Below are 26616 nucleotides of genomic sequence, written 5' to 3'. Positions count from 1 at the left end.
TTTTATTTTATTTGTGTATGGAATGGGAAATCCCCTGTTTACTGTTTTATTTGCAATGAATCTTTTCAGTGAAGTGTGTTTAATTTTATTTCAATCCCTGCATGAGTATTAAATATTCAAGAGCAATTATGCCTCAAAACGTTGGGCATAATTAATAAGTAACTAATAAATACTTTACCCATACTAATTCTGCAAACCTCGTTGCGACTTGACGCATGCAATCCAACGTTTTGTATCCGCCCACCTATAAAAGTGCATCTCTTTTACTCTTAAGATACTATAAAATGTCTGTGGTTACGAAGAAGGAGTTTGGTAAAGTGGACGGACTTGCGTATGATCTTTACACAATCAAGTCCAACCAAATAGAGGTGGGATTAATAAATTATGGTGCTGCAATGGCGTATTTAAAAGTTCCAGATCGTGATGGTCAACAAGATGACATTGTCACAGGATTCGATACTCTTAAGGGTAAGAAATGATTTATGCATACTTGCCTAAAATAACGAAACTTCTGCAAATTTAATGCTCTTATGGACTCTTATTACAGAGTACTTCAATGAGAGGACGTTTTTTGGAAGTATTGTGGGAAGAGTTGGAAATCGAATTGGCAAAGGAAAGTTCACTGTAGATGGGAAGGAGTATGTGCTTGATACTAATAATGGACCAAACAACCTTCATGGTGGATTCAAAGGTTTTGACACGGTAACGATATAATTGCAACTGGATGGAAATACAATGATGGGCCTAAATGCAACAATTTTTTATCGTAAACAACTTATTTTTTAGAAATATTGGAGTGGAGAGATTGGAGCCAACTCAGTGATATTTAGGTGTGATTTATTTAGTTATGTGCTGCTTTAACAACTACTAATTAAGCATCTTGCACTTATCATCTTACACTCACTAAATTTATAAAGGCCAAAAATTCTGGTGATTGTAGTCACTTTAAATGAGTGATTTCACTGCCAAATAAGACCATAAAATTTAATTCTTTACAATCAGTATTCCATGCACCACAATCGCTAAATATGTTTGCAAAGATTAACAAGCCCAGATGGTGATCAAGGCTTTCCTGGGGAAGTTAATGCAAGTGTGACTTACACAGTGGAAAACAGTGAACTAAAGATAAGCTACGCCGCCACATCTACGAAGTCCACTCCAATTAATCTCACTCACCACTCATTCTTTAACTTAAGTGGCCATGTAAGTTGCTTTTATCATTTTTATATTTTATCATCAAATATAGCATATATATATACCTTACTTAATCCTAATTGTAGCAAAACTTTTGTACCATGTTAGCATAGTTATGTGTCTCCTTTATTGATTTATGTTGTTTTCAGGCCTTTTTTTCTGTTATTTGGCAGCACCACCACTAATGTGCTTCAGTGTTATTTAAAATTCTATCCCTATCGACCCAGTAATTGCCTTTACAGACCTTCATATGTGTCAAAATGATATTGTGCCCTTTGCTATTAAATGCAAGGGGTTTGTTACATGATACAATGTGGTGTTATGTGATACAATGCTGTGTAGTTTTAGAGATTGTAGTATGATGAATATATAATAAATACGATATGGTATGTATAAACTGCAAATATATGGAAAAGCCACTTTCTAGTTTATTTCACATAATGTGAACAATATACTCCTCAGTGGCAGGGATTAAAAATTAAAAAAGGGGATTAAAAATCTAAAGATGTGTTGCACTTTTTTACATGTTTGTATTTTACAGAAATCATGGGAAAAGGATCTATCAAAACATGAAATTAAGATGTGTGCAGATAGATACCTTCCTGCTGATGATGCTTGCCTTGTTACAGGTTAATGCTACAAGTAAATTCACACAACAAATCGACATAGCAGAAACCATGCAATAATAGTTGTGTTTTTGTAACTTTTCAGGTGAAATCAAGTCAGTGGAAAACAGCCCATTTGACCTCAGGAAACCTACATTCTTAACTGAGGAGTTGTTGTCAACCTGTCCTGGTGGTGGAATTGATCACACATTTTGCTTAGTGCAGAATAAAAACAGACATGAAGCAGCTGTGTGAGTATATTTTTTTACAAAACTAAGTTTGTTGGTTGCATATTTGGTAATTAAATGAAGAACAGTTTTGCTATCATTAAGAAAACCCCGCTGATTGTCAAAACATTTGCTGTCATTGTAACCAAAAAGAAGCCAACTGATGGTCAAGTAACGCCCATCATTTTAAAAAAAGGCATGATGAATCTATTATAGTGAAGTATATAGATTGGTGATGGATTTTCATGCTACTCGCTAGCCAAAGTACCATAAAGTAACCATTGTTACCAACTCATTATGGACATTTGACATGTGTTGTGATTAAACTACTTTTACATCCGTGTCAGCAACCGATGTATGTATAGGCCTCATGTCATTTTAGGCAATGCAGTTTCATGATCAATATAACAAGCCACTAGTGAGAAAAGTCTTGTTTTTTGCCAACAGGTTGAAGCATACAACAAGTGGCAGAATGATGACAGTAGAAACCACCGAACCAGGAATTCAACTGTACACTGGAAACTTTTTGAAGGGCCAACAGGGCAAAGGTGGTGTTTCATACACTAGGCATACTGCATTGTGTCTGGAAACTCAGAATTGGTCCGATGCTGTTAACTATGTAAGTGGAATAAAATATAGATTATATACTTATTTTGGTATATAATCTATATTTTCTATACTATGTGTAATCTGTGGCAAAATTGGGAAAGGCAGAGATGCAGGTATAGCCTTATCCCTCGACATGCATGAATTGTAAACAGATGTGAAATGTAAAGTTAGAATTGCAACATGCTTGGTATTGTAGCGAAAACGCTTTAATTGAACGGTTCAAAGTAAAACTTGGCATTGTAGGGAAAACGCTTTAATTGAAATGTTTTGTGTTACCATTTTCAGCTGGCGTTGATCACAAAATTGAAGTGTTAATAAAAAATAGGTTATAACGTAGTCAAAGCTACTGAGCATTATATTGTTCATGGATATTTTAAATACAAATATTCTCAAAAGAACTTTGACAGAAAGTGCATTACAAAAGTAAACATCCCCCTTGTTTTTTTGCAGCCTGCAATATTTCCAAACGGCATTCTTAAACCTGGAGAGGTTTACAAACATACTGCTTGGTTCACATTCGGAACATGTTGAGATCATTATACCTCCTGATCAAGAAGTGCAGTAATTTTATTGTTACTAGACTTACTTTGAGTCCAATAACATTTTTATCATGACCTCAACACTACTTTTTACCCTGGCAATAAATTTAATCAATGCAAGTTGTTGTCGTTTAATGGTGCACACACTAAAACTGTAATACTGGTACATCACAAAAATGGGGCAGTATAATGGAGGGTTTGGTAGATGACATTTTTGCCATCACCAATGCTGACAGATGCTAATTATAGCAGCAATAGGTGTGTATGTGAAGAAACAAACAAAATCTCACAATGTTCATAGGAACAATAGACTTAAGATGTGCACACCACATAGATAAGCAGAAACAATAGGAATAAAGTTGATTTGCTTGCGTTGTAAAACACAGTTGTTTTAACTTTTTACCTATTCATTTTTAGCGCCATTGATATGGGTATTTTAATGCCAGGAAGAGTTTTACATTGTTGTCAAAGCATACATGTGCATCTAAACTCGAAAACTTACTGGCAATCAAAAATGGTCAAGCATATTCCTTTTGAGTATTATTGAGTAAAACCAAGTGCCAATCTTTTAGGTCACATAACTGCGCCATTCCCTTGATTTAATATTTTTTAATAATACTGCCAAGTCAACTCAACTCTGAGATGTTAGTGATCTATCAAAACAGGAAAATCAATGGTATCACTTTTGTGTGCTTTTTAACGTACAACTTTTGGAAAGTTTGCTATTCAAAATACACCAGCAACCTTTCAAGCATAAAGTGAAAAAATATGGAAGAAACTAAATGATACAAAAATAATTTCTCCAAAATACTGGAAGAAAACAAAATAGCAAAAAAGAACAGTTCGTTTTCCAATAGGTATGCTCTGTTACAAAAATGGAACTGAAAGTGCTTTAAAGCATTGCCTCTTCAAACATGTAGTCAGCAATTTAAGATGCTTTGGTCAAAAAGTCAATGATGCCAATACACATTTAAAGGACTCTCAATTCCCAAGTGTCATCTTCAAACTGTAATATTGCAAGTTGAACAACCAGTGAGCAAACGTCAGTAAAAGTTGCTCACAGCACCAATTTTGTGCAAAAATAAAAAATACTAATGTTGTTGTTTAAGCGATGTGGCCTATTTGGATATTAAAAATGGCATGAATTGAGTGGAAATGTTGAATGTGAAGTGGTTTTGTATGTCATGTGTGTGTCGCAATGACTTTTTGAACTAAAATCTCTTCCCCAGCTGTGTTGAAGGACACTTGACAACACTCAACATAAAGGGCCAGATTTTAAATGTCGCTGCACAATTAAACTCAGCCATGTTTGATAATAAAATTGTCAACAACACTTGTACCGCACTCAAAGCTGAAATCAATATAATTTTGAAGAATTTGGATTACATTTTCAGCTGTGCATTGAATATGCTCAGAATGTATTGTTTCGTACAAATTGTGGGATTTTGGTAACTATGAAAACCATTGTTTTGACAACCAAAGCTGTCTTTATTTGTGGGCAACGTAAGTTTCAGGTGTTAACATTGACAAATATGCTGTGCCATTTTCTTCACATCTTTGCCTCAATGACTATTGAGCACATGTTTGCTTTTAACCGCAGCAGCCAACAACACTTTGCACATATTATAAAGCAAAAAAGGTTGACATTTTATCGGGATGAGAAATGAAATTGCATAGAAAATGGACGATATGCAACAAAAAAGTCCAAGAAAAACTGAAAACACAACAAGCTTTTTTACTATGATGATCTCTTTCAGAATTCCTATGTTCCATGCTGTGACCCTGCTCCTTTCCACTAAAACATCTGGGACTGCTTTGAAACTTGATCCAATTAATTCCACATTCTCACTTCAGTTCACAGATTGCTCACACTGGCAGTCCTGGTTACTGTGCTTTTTCCATTGGCCATCTTTACTTTGCCTTTGTCCCCCAGCTTTCTCCACACAACCTATGGAAAAAAGAATTTATGAAGCAAAATCAACAACTGCAAACATTTCATGGTGTTAAAGTAACATAGCAAACCACAATATTTCAAGATATTTATACTGAAAAATATTGGTCCTTTACTTCTATTGAATATTTCAGTGATGGTAGAAAACAGTATAATTTGTATGTTAATTGACTTCACTTATACAGTGTTGGAACAGACATTTTGGACAATGGCTTGTTTAAACACATATGCAAGAACAGTGAATAAAAGGCAACAACTTCAACACAACACAGTAACAATGATACTTTTAACAATCTCTTCTAAGCTTGCATCTTTCTAAACCAATACAAAAGTGATAATGTGCTGTGTCATGCCAAAGCTGTGGTACACATACATGCAAGTTGTGACAAAGCAACTTTCTGGCAAGTACAACGTAGCAAAACACAACTACGTAATCTACTCTATTTTCCTAGAATTTGAATCTGCATTTTCCCAACTGGGAGCAACACACACTTTCAAGAAGTAAACTAATAAATTAAAATCTGGTTTATGAATACAGACAAATCCAGGTAATCACATAATCTGTTTAATTGCATACAAAAGCTTGACAAATTTGGATATATGATTAACCCGATTTGTCTGTACATGTTTAAAATATTAATGGTCACCTTTATGATAATCAGCTGCCTGGCACCTGTCAAAACACAAACAGACATTTTCCGATAATATCTCAACTACTGAAAAACCAACCTCACAGCTACTTACTGAAACCTTTCTTTCACTTTCCTGTTGGTAATCTTTTCTACTGTTTAACGAAAGTTTACAAACAGGTCTGCATGTGTTGTGATGCTTCAGACAACAACAAATACTCACTTGTCACACGAACGAGTCCCCAGGTTGCTAAGCAAGCAAATGCACAAAATATTAGGGTAAGTTAAAGCAAAAATTTGGTCCACCAACCAAATGCCTTTCTTTAGCAATGTAGGTGACATTTGTAATTTTGCCAAATCTGTTTTTATTCATTCATAACTTTATATACAGCATTTCAAAATTTTTTTTTTTAAAGAAAAGGGTGTTAAAAATCTATGCTACATTATCAAGAGTACATGTTGCAACACTTACATTACACATTTCTCGGACCATCGCCTTTTCCTTGTCATCAAGGACTGTTGTGTCTGTTGGAGGAAAATCTCCTTTACCCATTTCCTGATCTAACTGATCATGAAGTTCCAAAACCTTCAGAAAATTCAAATATCATTAGTAACGCAAAATACATCCACAAAAACAGTCCTAGTAACACAGTAAAAGTACACATGTCATCAAAAGACTTTTTAAAACCACACTTTGTTAAAAAAATTTATCATTATTACAAAATATTTGCATAAATTTACAAAACGTTGGTACAAATGTGGAAAAAAAGTGAAGCACTGTCTTGCATGGAAGTCATTTATTATACATGTTAAAATTGGCAATATCATCAAGTTCATGGTCTGCTAAGCTGTTGTCATTTGAAAGGCAACCAAATAAATGCCTCAACAGCAGAACAATTTTGGTAAACAGCATCATTCAGGATTATCTTGTGCAAACAATGGATGCACTTAAAACATTACAAGATAAGTTCGAAACGTGCAAGGTCATGAGTTCAGTGTCTTTACTTGACAGAAATTCTTACCTTCATTGCGTAAACTATTGCTTCAGGTTTTTGAGGGGACATTGAGTTTGAAGACATATTACTGTCACTCCCAGAGAGATGATTCTGTACAAGAAAAATATGTCAAAAGGTTATTTTTTACAACATTAAACACGGATCTGTTCATAAGTTTAATGGTATCACTGATGATGGCATGAGCATTTGCCGAAGTGTTTGAATATAAAAGCATGTGACTTTTTACGACTATTTGGGCCGTTATTTTCCACATTCAGGTTATTTTTTGTTGTTGCAATATTAAATTTGACATTGCGCCACCGTTTTAAACGTTTACATGTATATTGAATACAATGCGTTAAAATTACTAACCCTTATCGCAATGCTTGTTACGTCAAATTAACCTCTTACGTGACAATTGACCGTTACACAAACAGTAGTGCGATACTGATGTGGTAACGCAATACTCAAACCCGTAGTGAATAGAATGACGCCCATTAGCGAACCCAGCTACTATTGTAAGCTTCTGTAGTGACATGAAATGGTGAAGCAGTTGAAGGATAAAATTACGTTTACGCGCGAGCAATTTGTAACACGACTCTAAGCAAATTGTCGCCATGGAATTTCCTTAACACCTGGAAAGAATCGACAAAACACGAGGTTGGGCCTGCTTAACGGGAAAAGAAACACAATTTCGTAGGACTGGCATTTTGTGTGCACTTGAAAATGATATGATTTGTACTGTTGGTATTGCGAAGCTATTTGTGGGGAGCGCTAAGCAGAACCAATGTCAAAAAGTTGTGTGCGTTAGACCGTGAGCGCTAGTTTTCAAACATTTTAAATCAAATCACGTTGTGCATTAAATCCTGCCTTAGCGCATAGTTTCGTATTTAAGCCAAAACGTTTCAGAGCAAAATATGAAGTCGACATGAGTTACATAAGGCCACGAAGCCGCAAACGGTTGTAAAATACACAGACTGTGCAAACATTGGAAAACTAAAAGGGCGGTGGTATGAACTAAAGGCTAGGATCACCAACGTTACACGCTTGAATGTCGGTTGGCATTTGAAGAAATAAAGTTTTCGAGGCAACAAACAACTTAACAATAGTGACACAACATTCACAAACACACATTTTGAAAGTTCATTTTGAATCTATCTAGTTTTACCACTTCTTAGCCCTAATAAGTGGTGGAATTTCAAATGAAGGTAACCCCCAGACTGTGATAAAAATTTCTGACAACTGTTTTTGTTCAAAGCAGGCGACTGGAGACAAATCAAACAACGTGTATTGTGGCTGGGGGAAGCGATTAAGTCAACTATTGGCGACAGTAAGCCGGAAACAATAGCAATCGCTTGTCGCCATTCAACCATCAATAAGTACTGTGTCCCACTTGACAAAGCTGCTGCGCCTAACCAACATGGTACTGGAGAATACACTATGGAGACTAGCATATACAAACGTTTTACCGTACAAAGCCGATTTTATGACCAAAAGTCCGCTGTATATTGAGAGTGGTTACTTTTTGACTGAATTTTTATAAAGCTTACGGATTAGAAATATTCACTGGTAAACAGACCATTACTGTTGAATTATATTCGCGCTTTTTGTAAATTGTTTCAGCTCAAATTGTTTTCAGTCATTTGCACTCAGTTTAACCTTTTAATCTCGAGTTTCCTGTGCCAGCTATTAGGTGGCTCCAGTCGCTGGGTGACTTCAGTACAACGTCCGTTAGAAATCAAATATCATGCCCTTACAGTGACCCTGGTCTCCCCCGCGAACAAGCTTAGCGCAAATTACACATTGACTGAACACAGACTAGGGGTTAGGCAACTGGGCACATACAAACAAACTTTTGCTTTTAAGTACTGGGATATTGGGAATAATAATAATATTTAAAACATACGAAGATCGGTGGATCTCAATGTCCGTACGGTCCATTACACAGCTAGGTGATTAAAAACGTCTCATAGGCAAAACGCCATTAAACCTTACACTCCAAGGTTTCAAAAACAATATTGAATAGTAAATGTTCTTGCCAGTGTGCATCGGCATTTAATTTCACCGTAGACGTTGAAGGCAAATATTTATCACTTAATTACGATTGTGTTCTAAACCGACGGGTAAGGCAGTAAAGCTGACGAACGAGCAAGGTAAATTTACAGTCACATAAAGCAGGGGAGAACAGGTCGGCCACAAACACCATCCGAATATGGGGATGTTGTATTGCAAACGTAGCATGCTGCTATTGTTATTGTTGTAGAGGCAACCAGCCAAAACAAGGAAATCAATAGCAAACGCATTTTAATCTAGCGGGCTACCCCATGTCTGAACAACGAAACAGGTTGACATTAAGCCAGGTTATAAAGTTCTCTTTCCTTTTGATGGGTTGAACGCGTGATTTCCAATATTCAAATGTATACATGTACATTGACTGAAATTTGGCTCATTCGACTGACTGTCAAGAGGAAGAACTTAGATATTCGTCGCAAATGCTCGTTTGAAAACCAACAATTAACTCATTTATTCTGTGTATTGGATTTTGTTGGTATATAATCAAACGTAACATCCCGAAATACTCCACAATGACCACAATGAGCTTAAAACAAATGAAAATGTCCTTGATGAAGCAAACAAAGCACTCGGCTGCTACCATTTCACGATTTACTACAACGTCCGAAATCACTCACAACAAATCATTCACGGTAATGTGCGCAAAAACAACGACCCAGCCCGGATGAAAGACGTTTTCCATTAACGGAAGGTCAGTGCCAAATGAGGTGGGATTTTAAGACTAGAGTGTCGAACGGTAATGGAGTAGGCCAGCGCTTCACTCTGACATTCGGTGGTCTCTTAGCTAAGCATTCTGTTTGCTGAGCGTGCAAGCGTGCAGGAACGGGGTGACGGGTGGGATCGATTGCACACAGATAGAACCAAGTTCATCTGAGTAAGATTAACGTGCCCGTTTTAGCGTGACGAACCGGGGTGGCTGTTTTTGTAAAACAAGATCGGGTGAAACGCAAGCCGCCTGTTGTTGCTGCTGCTGGTAGAGGTGCTAGTGGCCACTCATAACGAAACGAACACAGTGTCACGTACTGTTATGGGGCCCGGTTTTGAGGGTTGACACTGTAAACATGCTGTTGTAGTAGGAAATAAGGCGGATGGAAGGCTCGCAACAACCACGTTTTTTTTTGTAAAATCAATACCCAAAATGTACAGATCCCCAGAAAGAACAGTGACTACTACGTAATACAGTTGCAATTGCGTCATACGTTTTGCCATTACACATAATTTTATGACCTAAATAACTCTTGTGAGAATGATTGATATATATTTAAAGCGACAAAACAAACAAATAGTGAACTGTTTTAAATCGAGTAAAACCACGTAGAAAGAAAGTGAGTTCAATGTTAAATGTCGCCGCCTTATCGAATCAAATTACCCAAATGACTAACCTAATACTACAACAAAGCAAATCCCATTAAAGCCCAAGGCCTTCTTACATATCGATCAGTGGGTTATAAAACTCCAGCTACGACCAGCTACTAACAAACGAATGCGCGTTCATAAAATTAGGTCGGATATGAGATTGGGGTTAATCAATCCGACCCGGAAAACGCACGAGGTCACGTGATAAGGCACGTGACCAGCTAATTTCGACAACACACGGGTAATAGGATTTGTCACATTAAGCACTACAGGGCGATACCCCGGTAAACCATGACAAGGAAAGGTTACTAATTGGAGTTATAGGTTATATTGAAGAGATTATGTCTGGAAATAGTAATTGTATTTAGCAGCTCCATACCCAGAGTTGCGTTATCAGTACAACACAACACAAAAATCATTCACATATTGACCTCTGTTTACAAGTACGGAGGAATTTAAGACATGAGAACATGTACACTGCCGAATTTCGCTTTACCAATCTGCTCTTAAGTGTACAAGCCTTTAAAACATACACTCTATATTTCTTAATATTGGACCCATCAAACAAACTTTCGTGACCTGGTTTCACTCTGCAGAACCTAAAGCATTCTTTGCAGCTTGTAGAGAATACTTAACAGTTTTCACCGATATTGTGACGATTTAACACACAACAATGCTTCCAATAAGTTATGAAGCTTTTTTTGTGAGTGTAAATAGTTAATAACGCAAACACTTCTTTACGTCACACCTGTTATTGAGTAAGCGACTTATCACCTACGACAAATTGCGCAATGGATAAAACGGATCAAGCCTAATAAACCACTTGAAAGCAGCTATGCATAATACGTTCTTAACTCAGCGGTTTGCGAATTGGAAAACGCCCTATTAGTATAACTTCAAAGGAAATGTAGATTTTTGGATTAATTTGGGGAATAAAGCCAGTTTGGCAAAGACTTCTGGGTAACGGAATATTTGAACTTAAATTAAAAGAAAGATAATTTTTGCAGTTTGGTGCTTTTGGAACTAATCTTTCATCTTACACAATGCTCTGGCAGAATTTGGAGACAGATTAACGGAGATAAAGGGTGCAAAAAGGCTTGTCTTTCATCATGAGGGCAGAGCGGTTGAGCAAAAGTTACTAGGCGTGACCAACGTTGAAACGAACCGTCCACTGCCACTTATGCGTTAAGCGATCTGGCTCATACAAGTACACCTTGGGAAGTGAATTTTCGTTCCCACACAGCTTAAGAGGTGCCTACCTACGACGATTTTTTAAAACCTTTTTTTCGGCTTTGTAAGCTTAAAAACATACCTTTATACCCATTAAAAATGTATGTAAATGGTGATATAACTGATCTAACGAACTATATACTTTCATTCTAGGTTCAGAAATCATTTTTGCATTTTTGCCCTAAATGTTATACATTTGTATGATTTCTATAAACGGTCGCACCAGCATTGGAGTTAATCACTTGCAGTGATTTTAAATAAGAAGCCTTGTGTGAAATAATTCTCAAGTTATTGCAATTATTATAACAGTGATGTTTGTGTTTTAATTTAATGTCAAATCGTGGAGTTAATGTGGCAGAATTTGAACACAGCGAGGGATAATTAGTGTTTGCATTTACCAGCCGCTTACGCCCCTACTGTCATAGTTAACCCGTCACGGGCTGTGCTAAGGCTTCCAATTACAAACCGCATTCTGTCTCTGACACTGCGAGACTTCGTTCCGGTAATTCCAACCCGTTACGTAATGCGATTTTAATAGAACCTGTTTTAATGGCGTTGGAGCGCACTCGCAATGGGGTCGCGACGTTCCAGCAAACGGAAGGTCGATACATTAGAGACCACATTAGACATAAAAACGGCCAGGACCTTGGCACGACCAAAGAATCGATAACAAACGTCGCGACGCAAGAAAAAAAAACTGTCTGATTGTGATGTAATCGAATTTTCAACGCAGCAGGTCGAAGCTTTCACATCGGGATTTAGTGCACGCCTACGCTGTGCATTTAAATCGATTCGAATGCGTTAAACCCTGACTAAAACGTGCCGAAACGACAAAGGGGTCAACAAAACGAAGTCTTAATCTCACGACCTTTCCCAAAAGCAACATTTTGCATCAAGTGCTAAAAGGGGTGTTAGTGTAAAAGCCGGCCTGTTTTTGGTCGAGAAAGGCCCCCTCTGTGTTTTAACTTGAGTCTAAAGCCCTAAACAAGTTCACATTGTGCATTTAAAAATATGTGACCGAAAAGCTACATAACGGGTTTACGTAAGGTCGAGCTTTATGCCGTTTTGTGTTTTTCGGGAAATTTGCTTCAACACTAGGGTACGAAAACCCGTTTATAATTGGCACAAACTGGTTAAATTTGCACTGTACTTTACAGGGTGCAAAAGACAAAGGAGGCAGCTATGAAACATTTATGCATAAAACCACGTAACAAAACATGATCCTGAAGCCCAAGCCAGAAACAAATTCACTTGCAAACTATCTTATGTGTACTTTGCCATATGAAGATGATACTTTTACAACACGTACATTTCAGTGCGATAAATCATCTCTGGCCCAGTAAACAGACAATATAGTATAGAGCGCACCAAGCTTATAGTCTAAAACGGCAAACCCCAATAGACAGGCTGCAAAGTTAACGATCCTCTGACTGTCAAGTGCAATTAACCGGGACGTGTTATAAAAATCAATAGTTGACGATTGCGCTTGTCGGTTGCTTTGAAATTGCCTGTCAAAATCGATTTAATTTATTGTCACTGCGCGGCGACCTCAAAGCCAGATAGCGTTTATCACACGTAGGTAATTTGCCGTTTATCCTTTCAAGTGCATTTTCAAATACTTCCACAGGTAGTTACGACCCCATGAATTTGAATGTTGTAATGTAGGTGCGTTTAACCGGTTAATATAACAACCCGTTGCCTACGCCTGAAGGTGGTATTACATCCGGCAAATCTAAACACTGCTTAAAGAGATTTCTTGGCAACAAATCTGCGATCCTTGTGACGGTAAAACAACTATTTTACCAAGAAAAAACACCTTTAAAACCCAAACACGTTCAAACTTGAATCATTTGAACTTCTGCATGAAGTCTATTCCTATCCGGGAGTAGAGCCAATTTATGGACATAAACGTGTAATAAAAAAGTTTTAAGAGCTACATACCAACGAAGGAACTCTCCCGGATAGCTGGTTTCCTGTCATCATCGCGGATGCAGTGGAGGAGGTTGGAAGAACGGATGAAGAAAAGAATTTCCTCTCCAGCTTCCCAGGGGAGCCGATCCCTTGCGCAGATGGGGGATGGTTCGTGGCGGATGGCGCAGGAGGAGGAACTGATATCTGATGTTAAGTTTTCTTAGGTTAAGTTATATTACAGTAGCTAGCGCAGTTGTATGTTTCAGAAAGGCAGGGCATATAGACTGTATATCGCTGGTTCTTAACTGGAGGTCCATGAAGACATTTTAAATGGTCCTTTACATATTTGGTGATAAACTGATTATCCGTTAAAGCAATTTTTGGAAATTTTGTTTAAAAGACCAAAATCTTAGATGTTCCTTTTTTCCATCTCTTCTATTTTAAAGAAATATTTTCAAACCCAAATGCTTTTTGCGTATGTTTACTTTAACCTTGCCCGAAAATATAATTGTCTACACTTTTAATTGCACTGGTGATACATGAACCATTTGCTATTCACGTTATACAACAGGTTCGGTAGTTTTAAACAACGTTATGTCGGTAAACGAATGACCATGCTGGCAAACGAAAGTGGTAGGATTAAGTAAAGCTATAAAAAATGGAAAACGAATCTGTGTGTTGCTTTAATGGCCAACTTACGCGTTTCACTCTTCCTTTGGATTCCTCTTCGAGGTGGCGCACTTTATGTTCCAAATACCGAAGGTAACTATCACCGTGTGCAGGGTCTGAAACGAAAAATGCTAACGTCAGCAAATTACAAACATATGTACAAAACGTTTTGCTGCACTTGAAATTGGTTTATTTTTCTGGTAATGACAATTATTAGTCTTAGCGCAATAGGGCCTACTAATATTTTATGGAAACAACATGTTTCGATTGTAAAAAACGTTGAATTTAAGACATTTACAAATACACACTATTAAGACCTTAACCAGTAAACAATAGACCTGCATAAAATAGCCAATTAGGACAATGCGGGTGCTAGTAAAAGTAAAATCCGTATTCATGTTTTCCGGTAATATGCAAATATGGTAGTTGGATGAAAATAAAGGAAGTCATTGGGCTTAAACGAATTAGGGTAAAATCGATGCGTGGCAAAGCCGCTAGCTGACAAAGCCATTACAACTGCGATACCAGTAATGGAAAATTTGATCAATCGGTTGTCCAGGGTAACGATCAACACGATATCAGTAATAAAGGCATGCACGCCCATTAACAAACAGCGGAAAATTGCTTTTTCAGGGCTCTTATTAAGTTTCCATGCAAAAGTTTACAGTTCACAGTTTACATTCCACATAACCCAAAACTGTTGAATTGAGACAATGTTGTGTTTGACTTGCGTTAAATTTTAAGCATAACTGTGGTTAACGGCGTGAAATGCAAACACAATTCAACAAACGTTAAATCAGTCAAAAGCATAGTAGGTGCAGCACGACAAAACCTTTTAAGCAGAACAGGCGGCGAAAATTGATAAATTGACACCACTGGACTACTCTTAAAAAAGACAAGGTAATTTTTACAATTCAGCTGGTCCTGAGAATTAGTTCCAGGAAATCCTAGGTTGACAAGTGACATGATTAAAAACCGAAAAAAACATGATTAAAACCGAAAGTGAAACATAAATCTTACGATAGAACAGAGCACCAACAGACAATATACGGAACGTCGATAACGTATTGCACGCACCGTCACACCGTTTCAGGAGGCGGAAAGCTTTGACACGGGCTCTGCGCATCGATCAGTGTGGCGAAGTAATTTCGACTGAACGCAAACGAAACCAAACAGACCAAGAACACGAAGTTAAACGCAATTTGGCGGTGGATCGAAGGCAGGCCATATAGTTGTGGTCCTGCGCCTATGGCATTGGTGTGCTGATTAAAACTTGGCCATTTATGTGGCAATGCATATTGTATTTCAAATGATGGCCTCTACGCCGTAGCACACAGTCCACTTAACTGTCTCATGCCGTTGTGTTAAATGATACAGTTGCAAACAATAGTATGCATGTATTCGGCACAAAATTTAAACAGTCAAAAAACCGCATACACTCTTAATGAATGTTCCCAACAAGTTAAGTTAACAAACGTGCTTGTGAACTTTTCATATGCAACAAAACCCACAAACGGCACAACGCTGAGTAATTTAAAAACAACACTGAGTTTTGCGTAAAGTGTATTGCGGTGCCTTCGAGCCGAGGACAAACAAAACACAGACAAGACGCCCCGTCAAGAAACACTTTAACACAAGAAAATTGTCCGGACGTTAAAAGACCTATAACGATCGCCAAAATGCTCGTAAGAGCCGCAGTAACACAACCAACGCACAACGACCACTAGATAAGGGCCTAAAGGTGTCGCGAACACAGACGTTCTGGCTGATCCAAGAGAAAGAGCTTTCAAATGAAAACATCAGAGTGCCGCCAAAAACAACAAACCCCGAGCAGCGGTTATCGAGTGTTCGCCGACAAGCGATTGAAGCCTCGTTCTGTGTGTTTGAGCGGAAATGTATTGACTTCACTCACAGCGCTATAGATACACTTCCCCGAATAAGGTAAAATACTAATCTTGCATTTGAAAGACGGATTTTGCAAACCTAATACAAGGTTCGTAAAAGCGTGTGCTGTTATATTTAAAATGACAATTAGGGAATCAAAATTTTTGCGTTTTAGTGTAATAACAGGGTTTAGAGGCGTAATACATAACTTTACAACATGAATGCCAAGTTAAAACGGTCATTTAACAGTACGCATTTACTATTCTAATAAAATTACGCGGTTTTAACGAACACGAACATGCAGTTAAATGCTTATTATCGAACATGTATATGTAGGAAATGTTATCATTTGCTTTTCTAAACAAAGTGCGTGATTCTTTTACAACTTAAAGATCCGAATCTTCAGAAGCATTCTTTGATACTGTGTTGGTTACAAGACCAAACAAGAAACCGTTTTTGTTTCAAAGGCGCAACCAAGGGATTACAACAATCATCTGTTTACACTTCACATTAGAAAGACGCAATTCGATCGAAACTGGCACTGCGCGCACAGGAGGATTTTTTCGGCATTTGTAAGAAGTCCAATCGGGTTATTGTGCGATCTGTCTCGAACTGGTGAGTACACATAGAGAAAGCAAATTTGGAAACGCGCAACTGTCTTTAACACCTCCCCACCGTTACCCAACACACATATGCATTATTGATGTAGTGGCAACCGTGGTCGTGCGGCTGCAAAATGCAGACTGAAAAGACGTATTAACTCTAAAACGGGACGTTTAAATGGCGAGATAAACTGCCACGACCACCAGTTACTTGAAGTGTCAAAGGACATGAACGGCTCTATATTGACAAATCTATTTTAGCTCTTAAATTCACAAAACTGATGTAATATATATCTAACATACAAATTTTTAACAATGGGTTTGACCCTTTGGAAAACGGTTCCCTTGTTGTAATTTGCACCAAGCAGAACCCTCCAGCAAATGCAAAACGTGAAACAAGAGAATGCTAAACTGAACCTTAACAGGGAGTTTCTTCTGCTGGAAACTCATTGGGGCATGTTAAAGGAAACCATAGGTTGCTGCAAACACAAGTGGGACTAGTTTAACAAACCCTAGTGCACCTGAAGTGTCTGTGCTAGTGTTTTGCCTCAACACAGATTTGTGGTTTGTGGGCTTGTGGCATATCTTTGAAGTGGTTTCACTGTGAACTTAGCCAGAATCAGTATTGGGCAAATAAAATTACGGTAGAGTGTTATTACTCTACTACTACCAAACAATGCATGGAAAAAGTGGATGTCTCTAAAATGTATCTGCTGCAGAAATAAATAAAACAATTTTTCATGGGTATAGTTAGTTCAACCAGTTAAAAAAAAGAAAGATAAATCATAGAACAGTTTTGTTGCTGCACGAAAAAACTTTAGTTCATAGTCATACAGCATTTAAAAAAATATTTCACTCATCGGGACTGAAACAAACTATGAAAACAAACAAAAAGCTAGCACCCAAACCACAAAGGCACATTTTAACCACAAAACACTCCAAAGTTGGCCACGGACAGATTTAAATGCCCTATAGTAGTTCACACCAAAGGCAACTTGAACAAAAGAATCATTGATCGAATCAACCACACTTAGATCTATTTTAAGCAGGGTGAGTCACACACAGCCTGTTTTGTGGAGGTGGTTTATGTGTGAATCATCTTTAGTATCCATGTTTAGAAAATATACATGACCTTTTATGCAAAAATGCAAAATTAATCTGCTTTATTGAAAAAACAAAATTTTGTTTATTTTCTGGCTGACAGACTGAAACCAAAATGCAACAGTATAACATGTTAATTTTTTAAGGAATCAGGCCTGTTTAGTGACAAAAATTATAATTTGTTGGTAGATGCTAAGGAATTCACTTTACACATGTACAAATATGATTTTTCCATGCTCTCAATCAAACAAAATGCCTGCTACATGTTCCAGTTCACTAAACAACCAAAACTGCTTCAATTTATGTCAAAGGCCGCTACTCTGTGACATGGACAAACATATTAAACCATCCTTAAGTTTGCCTAGTCAACACAAGAACATCAACCAAAACGAAATGTTCCACATACCACGCACTTCACTGAAATCTGTCATAAAAAGCAAATATAACTCGCTATAACCAAACCATACTTCACTCAAAAGAATGTATTGCCAAAACTGCTTTCGGCACCTTGCAGATTGTTTTGTTTAAACCAGTTTAATTTAAATGTATAAAAGTGGAATACAGGCATGTTGTATGTCAACAACAATCAAACCATTTTCATCATAGTTGACAACATAACAATTTAACATCAACAGTTATTTAACTAACCTGGGGAGTACATAATTTCCTTGTTGGTATTTCCACTGTTCTGTCTGTGATCAGGACTGCAAGTGCTTGTAGTAGATCCATTACTGCTACCGTCCCCTGAGTCCCTTGTTCCAGCAACAGATAAAAGTGCATTGGGTTGGCCCAGCAAACCATCCTGGCTGTTTACAGAGTTTCTGCTGCCTGCGTGCTCCTGATCAAGCATAATGCAGAGTTCCTTGAGATTTCGATTCTCGTGCATCAAGCTCATTTGTCTTTGTTCTAGTTCCTTAATTTTTGTATGACAGTTGGCTAGTTCTTTTTGAAGCACCCCAGTGGCATACCGGCCAAACATCTGCCATTCTCGCGCTACTTTTTTGGCCTTTTCTCTGTCATCATCGAGGAAACAGCATATTCCAGCAAGTTCCTCTTTCTCCTTTAACAATATTTCCTTGTCTTGCATAAGCTTTTGATTTACCTCCCTTACTCCACGGACTTCAAGAAGATGAACCTTTAAAAATTGTGATTAAATAAGTAAATGACCAACTTCGAACAGTTGGTTTGGTTATTTATTAGTTGCAGAAGATGAAATGCATACTCAACCTGCTACATTCGTAAACAATTTATACACATGCATTGCCAAAATGCCATTCTAACCTGGAGTTTTCGATTGACATCTTTCATGGACCGACTTCTTTCCATCAACAACTTTTTGTGTTCATTTTCAGCATGTCTTAGTCTCTGAATTACACGATCAACTCCTTCCCTTCGAAGCTCTTCATCACTTAGAGATTTTATAATGGGAAAACCATCCCCACGATAAGAAGGTGATGATGATGAAGAAGCAGTTGATGATGAAGTTGAAGATGGAGAGGAGGGTTGGATGTTGTAATCCATTGTGAAAGTAAATCCCAATTTGTAGACAGAGTGCACCAGCAAATTTGCTACTTCAAGTATATATAAAGTACAAACAACAAAATCTACATGCAAACACAGTTAATTTCCTCTGAAAGAAACATGACAACAGGCGATTTCATTTACTTTTGACACACTGCCAACCACAAACCATTTTAGTGTGTGGACGGAGAACAAAACAGACACTGTTGAATCAACCTACACTAAATACTAATTACTGCAAAATGTTGTTAACATACGTTTGGTTTGAGTCGTTAAAGCTTTACTTTCCGTCGCAATTGTTCCGTCCAAAGTCACACAAACTTGACGTATTTAAGCACTGGAAGTTATAATGTTTCTGAACCTAATCGGTCTGCTCTGCACTGTTTAAAATCTAAAACCTCGCAGCGCGAACGCACGACGTACCGAGCCAAGTGCTAAAGCTTCCAAAGTTCCAACCTTCGACGAAAAAAGCGAAGCTGTTTGAACTGAACAGCAGGGAGTCGGGGACGTCTGGCGATTTAAAAAACGCACAATGGAAAAACAATGCAAAGCGCTTTTACGCCCAGTAGCGGTTGTGTGTTTTCTTAATCAGAATCCATACTCGTGGACACGACACGTACAAAGAACACTATAAACTAGTAAAATGTAAAAACTAGTAAAGGGTTCTTTGAAAAGTATGAAATGTCAAATACTGTCAACAGCACGCTTTATATATAGCCCACCATATAGATATATAGGCGATAAGATACCTGTGTTTGCAGAATAAGGAAAGAAGCACACTTTATATGTAAACAATTCTATATTTTACTTACTGCATTAAAGACTTGTGCAGGTTTTGTCCCGGTTACAAGGTAACACTAATTTCGCCAAAACCTTAAAATTCCCTATTTAGCGAATCTGGGCGCACTTTTCCGAAGTGCAAAATATCCCAAAATATAGTGTAATTGTTTAAGGTAAAATGACAAACGAGTTTATTTCGTAATGCGTTGAATAGCCTTTAAAATGTATTAAACATATAAACGAATAACAGTTATTGTATTACACCATAATTTAAAAAAAATACGTTAAAACACTGTCCAAAAGTACTGTATTTTAATGAATATTGCATTGTTACATGGGTGTTACCTGAAAAAGGGAAAAACCCTATACCAAAGTCTATCTATCAAACGTGTTTTCTATGGATTTTGCCTAATACTTTCTTTCAGATTACATCCCACGTGTGTTTCATGTTTGTTTGTTTATCCACTGTGTACAACAATCAGATGCGAACAAACACTTTTGAAGAGGTGTTAAGCGATGTTCTCGCGTTTACAACAAACCAGCAAGGATTGGCATACCACTTGGGCATACTGGTGCAAGTTGCATACAAACACAGCTGTGCACAGAGGTCAGAAAAGTTTTTTCAAGCAATCAAAAAATTGGAACGAAATACGCGAAAATATGTTCGACTGAAAATCTCTAAGCAGGCAAAAGCAGTAGAAGACAAATACAAACAGTGAGTAAGATTTTACTTTACTTCCTCCCTTTATAATTTATTTTTGCAAAATCTAAAAACACAAGTATTGTTATTGCAAAAGCTTTATAATATATATATATTGAATTGAATGTGTTCTGCAGATCTCCTAAACATAATGAAGTACAGGTTGCCCAAAATTTTGCAAAGATTTTGTCATTGGCATTTTTGATCTTGATGGAATCAAAAAGCAATTGTATGGAATGCATAAGGTAGGTTTGCAACATGGCTTTTTACAAACTTTTTAAACTTATTTGCTGCTATTTAGTCACTCACTGGATCAGCTAAAAATTGAACATTTTGCTTCATTGCACTTGTTATTGATTGCTATATGCAGCAACATAAACTACTGTGTGACAAAACTTTTGGACAAAATAGAAAAATGGTAAGTTGTATAAGAATTGTATTAATTTAAAACATGATTTATGTAATTTTAATTCTTTTAGGTACATTGATATCACTTGTATCTTGAAAAAACAAGATATCCATGTTGAATTGTTGCCACCTCAAAAACAAGGTTTGATAAAACCTGAACCACAGAAGTTACCAGAAAAACTTGTCCATGCCTCCCTGGAAAAACTCTTCGGTACTAACTTTGATGTCAATGACAGCATTCTAGAAGATACCACTGTTAGTGATGTGAAAGAAGGTGAAAAGGAATTTTACACTGATACTGATATTGGCATTGCTATTGATCGCTCTGAGTTACCTATCAAACTGCCCCAACTTGAGAAAACCAGTACTTTGGATTTTGTTTGTCAGAATAATGGACTGCATGAAATCAAAACACCGCATACACTTCAGTCCCAGATTGACAATATTTTGAAGTACAAATTATTGCCCGATTTGCCCATTAAAAGCATCCATAAACATCGAAAAATGAAAAGTGAGAGAAAAAACAAATTTAGAAGAACAAAAATGCAGAGCACTCCCCTAAAACTGAAACGCTATCACTACAACTTTTTTGAATTATTTCGCCGAAGAAAAATAAAGACTAAAAAATGATTCTGCAGTGCTTTTTAATGGTTTGTGGGCAACTTATTTTATTGTTGGTTGCAAAGATAAAATGAGTTGTGCAAGAACATAGATAGACATCAATATGTCACTGCTACCTCCTCAAATCAATGGTTTCCAACCCTTTTCGGCTTGCAGACCACTACGAGATATTGCTAAAAAAACAGCCAAGATATTTGGGTGCTATCCTTGTCAGCTTGTTTACTGCGGCAAATTGGTTTACATATAGGGTGGATAAGAATATAAGTCATGTATCCAGCACACAGACTATTTGCTTATTGCAGGAGCAAGGTTTTAACACTTTTGACATCATACAGTAACCATGGTTAAACTGGATCTTAATCTAATTCAGACAAAACTTAAGGTATAAATGATTTGTAATGTGGTAAGGTTTAAATCAACAACTAATTACCATCAGTTAATAGATGTTCGCTAATCGGGACAAATTTTTTGGTCCAAAAAAAATTAACTTAGGTATACTGTAATTTGGTACAAGCACAAGGTTTGCATGTGTTATTTTAAAAAGGTAACCATACAGATAGAGCAATGTTTTTTGGGACAGTTGTAAGGTTTGCATGTGTAATATAAGCTTTGTTTTCAATGCTTTTGTGTGGATGACTTCTATCATGATTATTGTTGCGATTCAATGTTAAGCTTGAAACATGCATCTGCAAACTCCCAAAAGAAATCTCTTTGCTCTATCTGTATGGTTACATTTTTAAATCCTTCGTGGCCCTCGAAAGTGTCCTGGCTCAGTGTTCTGTCTTAAATATACTAACAGAAGATACATAAAACACAAGCTTATGAATATTATAATGTATGAACAATATATAGAATTATGAAATTTGCAATGGAACACATGTAATTAAAAACAGCAAGAAAACAATTTCCACTAAATTAGTAGATCACAATGCAAAAACTGAAACGAGTCACTGCAATCACAAATGCTTCTTAATTTTACAAATTTTGCACTGAGTTGATATTTTGTTTATGCCATATGTTTGCACAAGACAAGACTTTAAAATACTGCAATACCATGTCACTGTAAGACTGTTTTGTTACAGTTGGATGCATGTATGCTTCAGTACTACCTGAATCCAACTTAAACAATAGTCTTGCCAATTTATTAGGTTTGGGAGATGCAACAGGTATGCTTCAAACAAAAATATAGCCAATTTTAACACATTATGTTTTAAAACAACACAGGTAAACGGAAACAAATGTTTACACAATACGCTGTGACAATAATATTTGCGAGTTTATTGCACAAATAAGAAACCAAAACATTTAAGCAGCTGTCTGAATTGTCCCTCATAATTGTAAGAAAAACTTTACAATTCTGCCCACCTTTAATGCTTTAATGTCCAAATTTTTGTAGAGTTTCAATACCCACAGCTCTTAGTTGTTTTTGGGTGTTATAGTTCAAAAATACAAAAAATGGTAGTTGTATGTTTACTTTACCCACTAAAACATATATGAAAGTTATTAACAATGATAGAAAATACAGTATTGAAGGCATGCAGGTGCAGAAACTGGATTAAGCTGAGCTCTCATCATCACCCCTTGCTTCAAACAAATACTTCATGGCCTAAATAAGCAAATGTAGTTTTCATAAGACCCAAGCATTCAGTGTTTACAAAGAAAAAACAAACATTGACAAAACTTACCCTCTTAAACGATGAAAGCCATGGAGCAGCCATTTTGTCCACAGATTCATAAGTTTGTTGGTGCAAAACTGCACTATCCTCTGCATCTTTAAACTTAATTGAGACACAAGTAACTACTTTTTGACTCTCTGCAAAACAAACAGCAGGTCTTTGGTACTTTGGTCAATGCAATAGTCATTTATTTCATTACTGGTGTTGGATGTGTCTGTCATAAAGTTGACCCAAACAATTTTGGAAAGAATGATCAGTTTAGGTGAATCACTCATTGATGTAGAACTTCTTGGGAAGGAGTGAAGAAGTTTTCTTAAGATACACCACAAGTTTTGTCAGTTATTGTTGTGAGAACGAGTGACAAGACTTACCGGTTGTCATTTGATAAACAACATTTTGCTTTTCCGAAACTTTTGTCTTGAATGTCATCCTTGATGGTGAATTCACACTCTAAACAAACAAACTTTCAGTTGGTGCCCATATTGAAAAAATATTTGATATTTGAACCATACGTTGACAGTCAATATCTGCTGTTTGTCTTTGCTCTCAAACAGGAAGGTGAAACTAATTTACAGGCAAGCTCTTTTTGCTTTCAAATTGGTTGTACTGTTAGGCTTATGCTTAATAAACTGGTGTGTCCTAACCTGACATTAGGATCTTCAAACATTTGTCATAAAACTCCATTTCCACTTTGGATATGACTGCACACTCATAACATTGGCGGACAGGATCAACAAAATACATCCTTTTCAGTGCCAAAACATGTTGACAACATCGGTCGCAAAAACATTTACCACATCGCCTGCAGTGGTGCTAAAACAGTTTGAGAGATTGTTGTCAAAATACATGATCACATATTTATGTAAAGTATATATAGCACTAACCTTGCGATTGAAGAAATCAAATGATTTGTCACATGAAACACAAGCTGTGCACTATAAAAGAAAATATATATGCAATATTATATATGCAGGAATAGGAATTTGGCTTTGTAATATTTACATTGCATTTTCAAATCCAAACAACCGTCTTTAATACAGTTATCTAACTGGTAAAAGCTATTTACCCTAACTTAATCCCAACCAACATATTCCGTTTAGCTGTTAAATGCAAGATACATCAATTTTGTTGCATTCAGAAAAGTGTGGGTATCCTTATTCCTTTTTTTTAATATCCACAGAATAAGTACATGTGATTTACAAATAAACTAAGTGGACTACTGTAAACACTTACTTCTTTATCAGAAACCCACATGGGTTCAGAAAGTGCAAATGGACAAGCAAAAGTATCAGAAACTGGAATCATACGAAGTCCACTTGCAGACTTGTCCAGCTTTCTGCCGGAAATTACATCCATGTTTAAGAAGGGCCTAGTGGCTAAACACTACCATGTCTACAAATGAAAAGCAAAACAGTTAGCACTTTACTGCAAGACTTTATTCTATGTTAGTTTAATTTCCAATGAAATAAACTTGCCAAAAATATATGCCTATTAAACATAACCAGGCAAGGCTGTATCAAAGTTTTAGGACATTTTTGTGTCATTGAGATCATTTAGATCAGCAGTTTTTACTATTAAAATGCTGCAAAAACAATGTGAGAACAACTTCAATGTAGCATAATTAACTAAGATGCACTGAGGCAGATATGGGCAAGGTCAGCAGGGTTGCGGTAGCTAAGTTGGATTAATTCAGCTTCTCCAGCCTCAGACAGGCACGGTCCAGTCAAAAACTTCCTATCTTTATAATATGCAAGTTGTGACAAAATTTCTTTGTCAGTATACTGTCCAACAGCTATTGGAATGTGGGGGTCAAGCCAGTCGAATCCCTCTTGACCAAGTAAATCATATGGGTGACTACCAGGAAGCAAGTAACCTTTTTTGTTTTTTTCCAAAAATGGTTTACTTAGCGCAGTAATTACAGCACCATTTGTCCATGAGCTGGTCATAAGTTTTTTCAAGTTGTGCCCATAGCTAAGTTCATGAGCTTTTAAGTACACATTGTGCTTGATTTTTAATTTGGTTTCACAGAATGCAGCATTGACTGCATCCACTGTAACCAATGTTCTTGGCATGGTGCTTGCATCTTGAACTCTTATTTCTTTCATGATTGCTCCTATTACATCTGTAGCAACTCTCACACGAGCCTTTCCAAAATCAACTATGGAACTAAACGATTCTCCAATGTCCGCTGATTCATGCTTGGACCATTGATACTTTTGTGTAGTCTTAATATTGTCTAAAAGTGATCCATTTAGGAGCTTGAACGTATCAAGCCATATTACTGCTCGATGTGGGACATCTACTCTTTCTTTATTCCATGTGGACTCCATAATTTCCTTTTTCATGGTGGGCTTGTATCTCGACTGATAGTCCATCCAGCTCCACATATTGTAATTTGGAACTATCAACCAGTTCTCCTTCATGCAGAAGTGTGTGGCATACATCATAAGCATCGTTTTCCCACTGCCTTGGGGGCCATGAATCACATACCTATTAACTGGTGCAGTGTAGTCCGTGTTTTGTAGGTAATTCACAATTTCAAACCCGGGTTGTCGTATAACCATGCTTGCTTCATTCAGGCTCTGGACCTGTTTGTCAAACTGTTGTGTAAAAGCTACAGTATTAAACTGACTTGAAACCATTTTACTGTAGTCTTCTTTGGGTATAGTGTACATTAGTCCCACATCATCTATTGTGTGCCTTGCAGGATTACTTTCATCAGTTAAAAAATGTTCCAGTGTGCTAAAATTTCCAGGTTCTGATGTTGACAATGGCTTGAGGTCTAAGGTATTGGAGTATTTTCTGTTTTTAAGGGTAACTGTTTCTTTTGGCTTGACAAGCACAGTTAATGCAACATTGCTTGAAGCAAAGCATAACTTAGCAGTTCGATATGAAAGCATACTAAATATAAGCATTTATAAACACCACTCTGTATAATGCTGTGCAAAAATTTAAAGGTAAATCAAAAAACAGACAAATGCAACTATATGACTTCTAAACGTGAACGGTGAACCTTGCAGGTTGCATGCTGAGGTTTTAAACGGTCAATATATATGACAAAGCGAAAGTTGCTCTACAATTTCATCTATATGAATTAAAACAACCCAACTGCAGCAAATACACTATTTAATCTAAACTTCTCAATCTCATTAATCATTCGCGCAATGCCCCATGCTCGTAATGTGCTCTTGTGGTTGTGGATAGTTTGTCTAAAAGCGAAAGTGTATTTTCTTCACATAATTTAACCAACATTGACTGTCATATGATTAATTGCTGATCATCATAAATCGATTGCGCATTCGAATTCTCGCAACCGTAACTTTTGATCAGAGTTG

At 36.9% G+C, this 26616-nt stretch overlaps 5 protein-coding genes across 6 annotated transcripts; 2 read left to right on the top strand and 3 right to left on the bottom strand.

Moving 5' to 3' along the window:
• Positions 1-120: 120 nt before the first annotated feature.
• On the top strand, positions 121-3294 carry LOC145222597 (galactose mutarotase-like). Its single transcript, XM_080088756.1, has 8 exons — positions 121-468; positions 548-702; positions 787-830; positions 1041-1203; positions 1736-1823; positions 1906-2050; positions 2474-2645; positions 3086-3294. Exons 1-8 carry the CDS (start codon positions 216-218, stop codon positions 3164-3166), a joined length of 1101 nt encoding a protein of 366 aa, XP_079944882.1. The 5' UTR covers positions 121-215; the 3' UTR covers positions 3167-3294.
• Positions 3292-19538, bottom strand: LOC145222583 (coiled-coil domain-containing protein 85C-like). Of its 2 annotated transcripts, XM_080088744.1 has the most exons (8): positions 18857-19538; positions 18224-18710; positions 14019-14104; positions 13350-13523; positions 6777-6860; positions 6227-6340; positions 5978-6004; positions 5057-5122 (listed from the first exon to the last, which is right to left on the bottom strand). In XM_080088744.1, the coding sequence occupies exons 1-7, from the start codon at positions 19094-19096 to the stop codon at positions 5981-5983; spliced, it is 1209 nt and encodes a 402-aa protein (XP_079944870.1). In that variant the 5' UTR covers positions 19097-19538; the 3' UTR covers positions 5057-5122; positions 5978-5980. The 2 variants fall into 2 exon arrangements, with proteins under 2 accessions (XP_079944862.1, XP_079944870.1); XM_080088736.1 differs by lacking the exon at positions 5978-6004 and having other exon boundaries at positions 3292-5122; positions 18857-19536.
• Positions 19539-20235: 697 nt separating this feature from the next.
• Positions 20236-21839, top strand: LOC145233815 (uncharacterized). The gene is made up of 4 exons (XM_080098605.1): positions 20236-20591; positions 20714-20821; positions 20878-20994; positions 21056-21839. The coding sequence occupies exons 1-4, from the start codon at positions 20323-20325 to the stop codon at positions 21612-21614; spliced, it is 1053 nt and encodes a 350-aa protein (XP_079954731.1). The 5' UTR covers positions 20236-20322; the 3' UTR covers positions 21615-21839.
• Positions 21840-22417: 578 nt separating this feature from the next.
• On the bottom strand, positions 22418-24638 carry LOC145207126 (zinc finger FYVE domain-containing protein 21-like). The gene is made up of 7 exons (XM_080078605.1): positions 24515-24638; positions 24166-24216; positions 23926-24094; positions 23653-23731; positions 23481-23593; positions 23291-23418; positions 22418-23211 (listed from the first exon to the last, which is right to left on the bottom strand). The coding sequence occupies exons 1-7, from the start codon at positions 24635-24637 to the stop codon at positions 23161-23163; spliced, it is 714 nt and encodes a 237-aa protein (XP_079934731.1). The 5' UTR covers position 24638; the 3' UTR covers positions 22418-23160.
• A 34-nt stretch (positions 24639-24672) lies between these two features.
• Positions 24673-26344, bottom strand: LOC145207110 (small ribosomal subunit protein mS29-like). The gene has a single exon (XM_080078602.1). The coding sequence runs from the start codon at positions 26194-26196 to the stop codon at positions 24907-24909; it is 1290 nt and encodes a 429-aa protein (XP_079934728.1). The 5' UTR covers positions 26197-26344; the 3' UTR covers positions 24673-24906.
• Between the last annotated feature and the right edge of the window lie 272 nt (positions 26345-26616).

The sequence above is a fragment of the Phallusia mammillata genome, chromosome 1, assembly GCF_965637545.1.
Source record: "Phallusia mammillata chromosome 1, kaPhaMamm4.hap1.1, whole genome shotgun sequence".
In the NCBI taxonomy this organism is placed as follows: Eukaryota; Metazoa; Chordata; class Ascidiacea; order Phlebobranchia; family Ascidiidae; genus Phallusia; species Phallusia mammillata.
The sequence above is the reverse complement of the archived record's forward strand: the minus strand, read 5'-3'. Positions and strand labels throughout refer to the sequence as shown.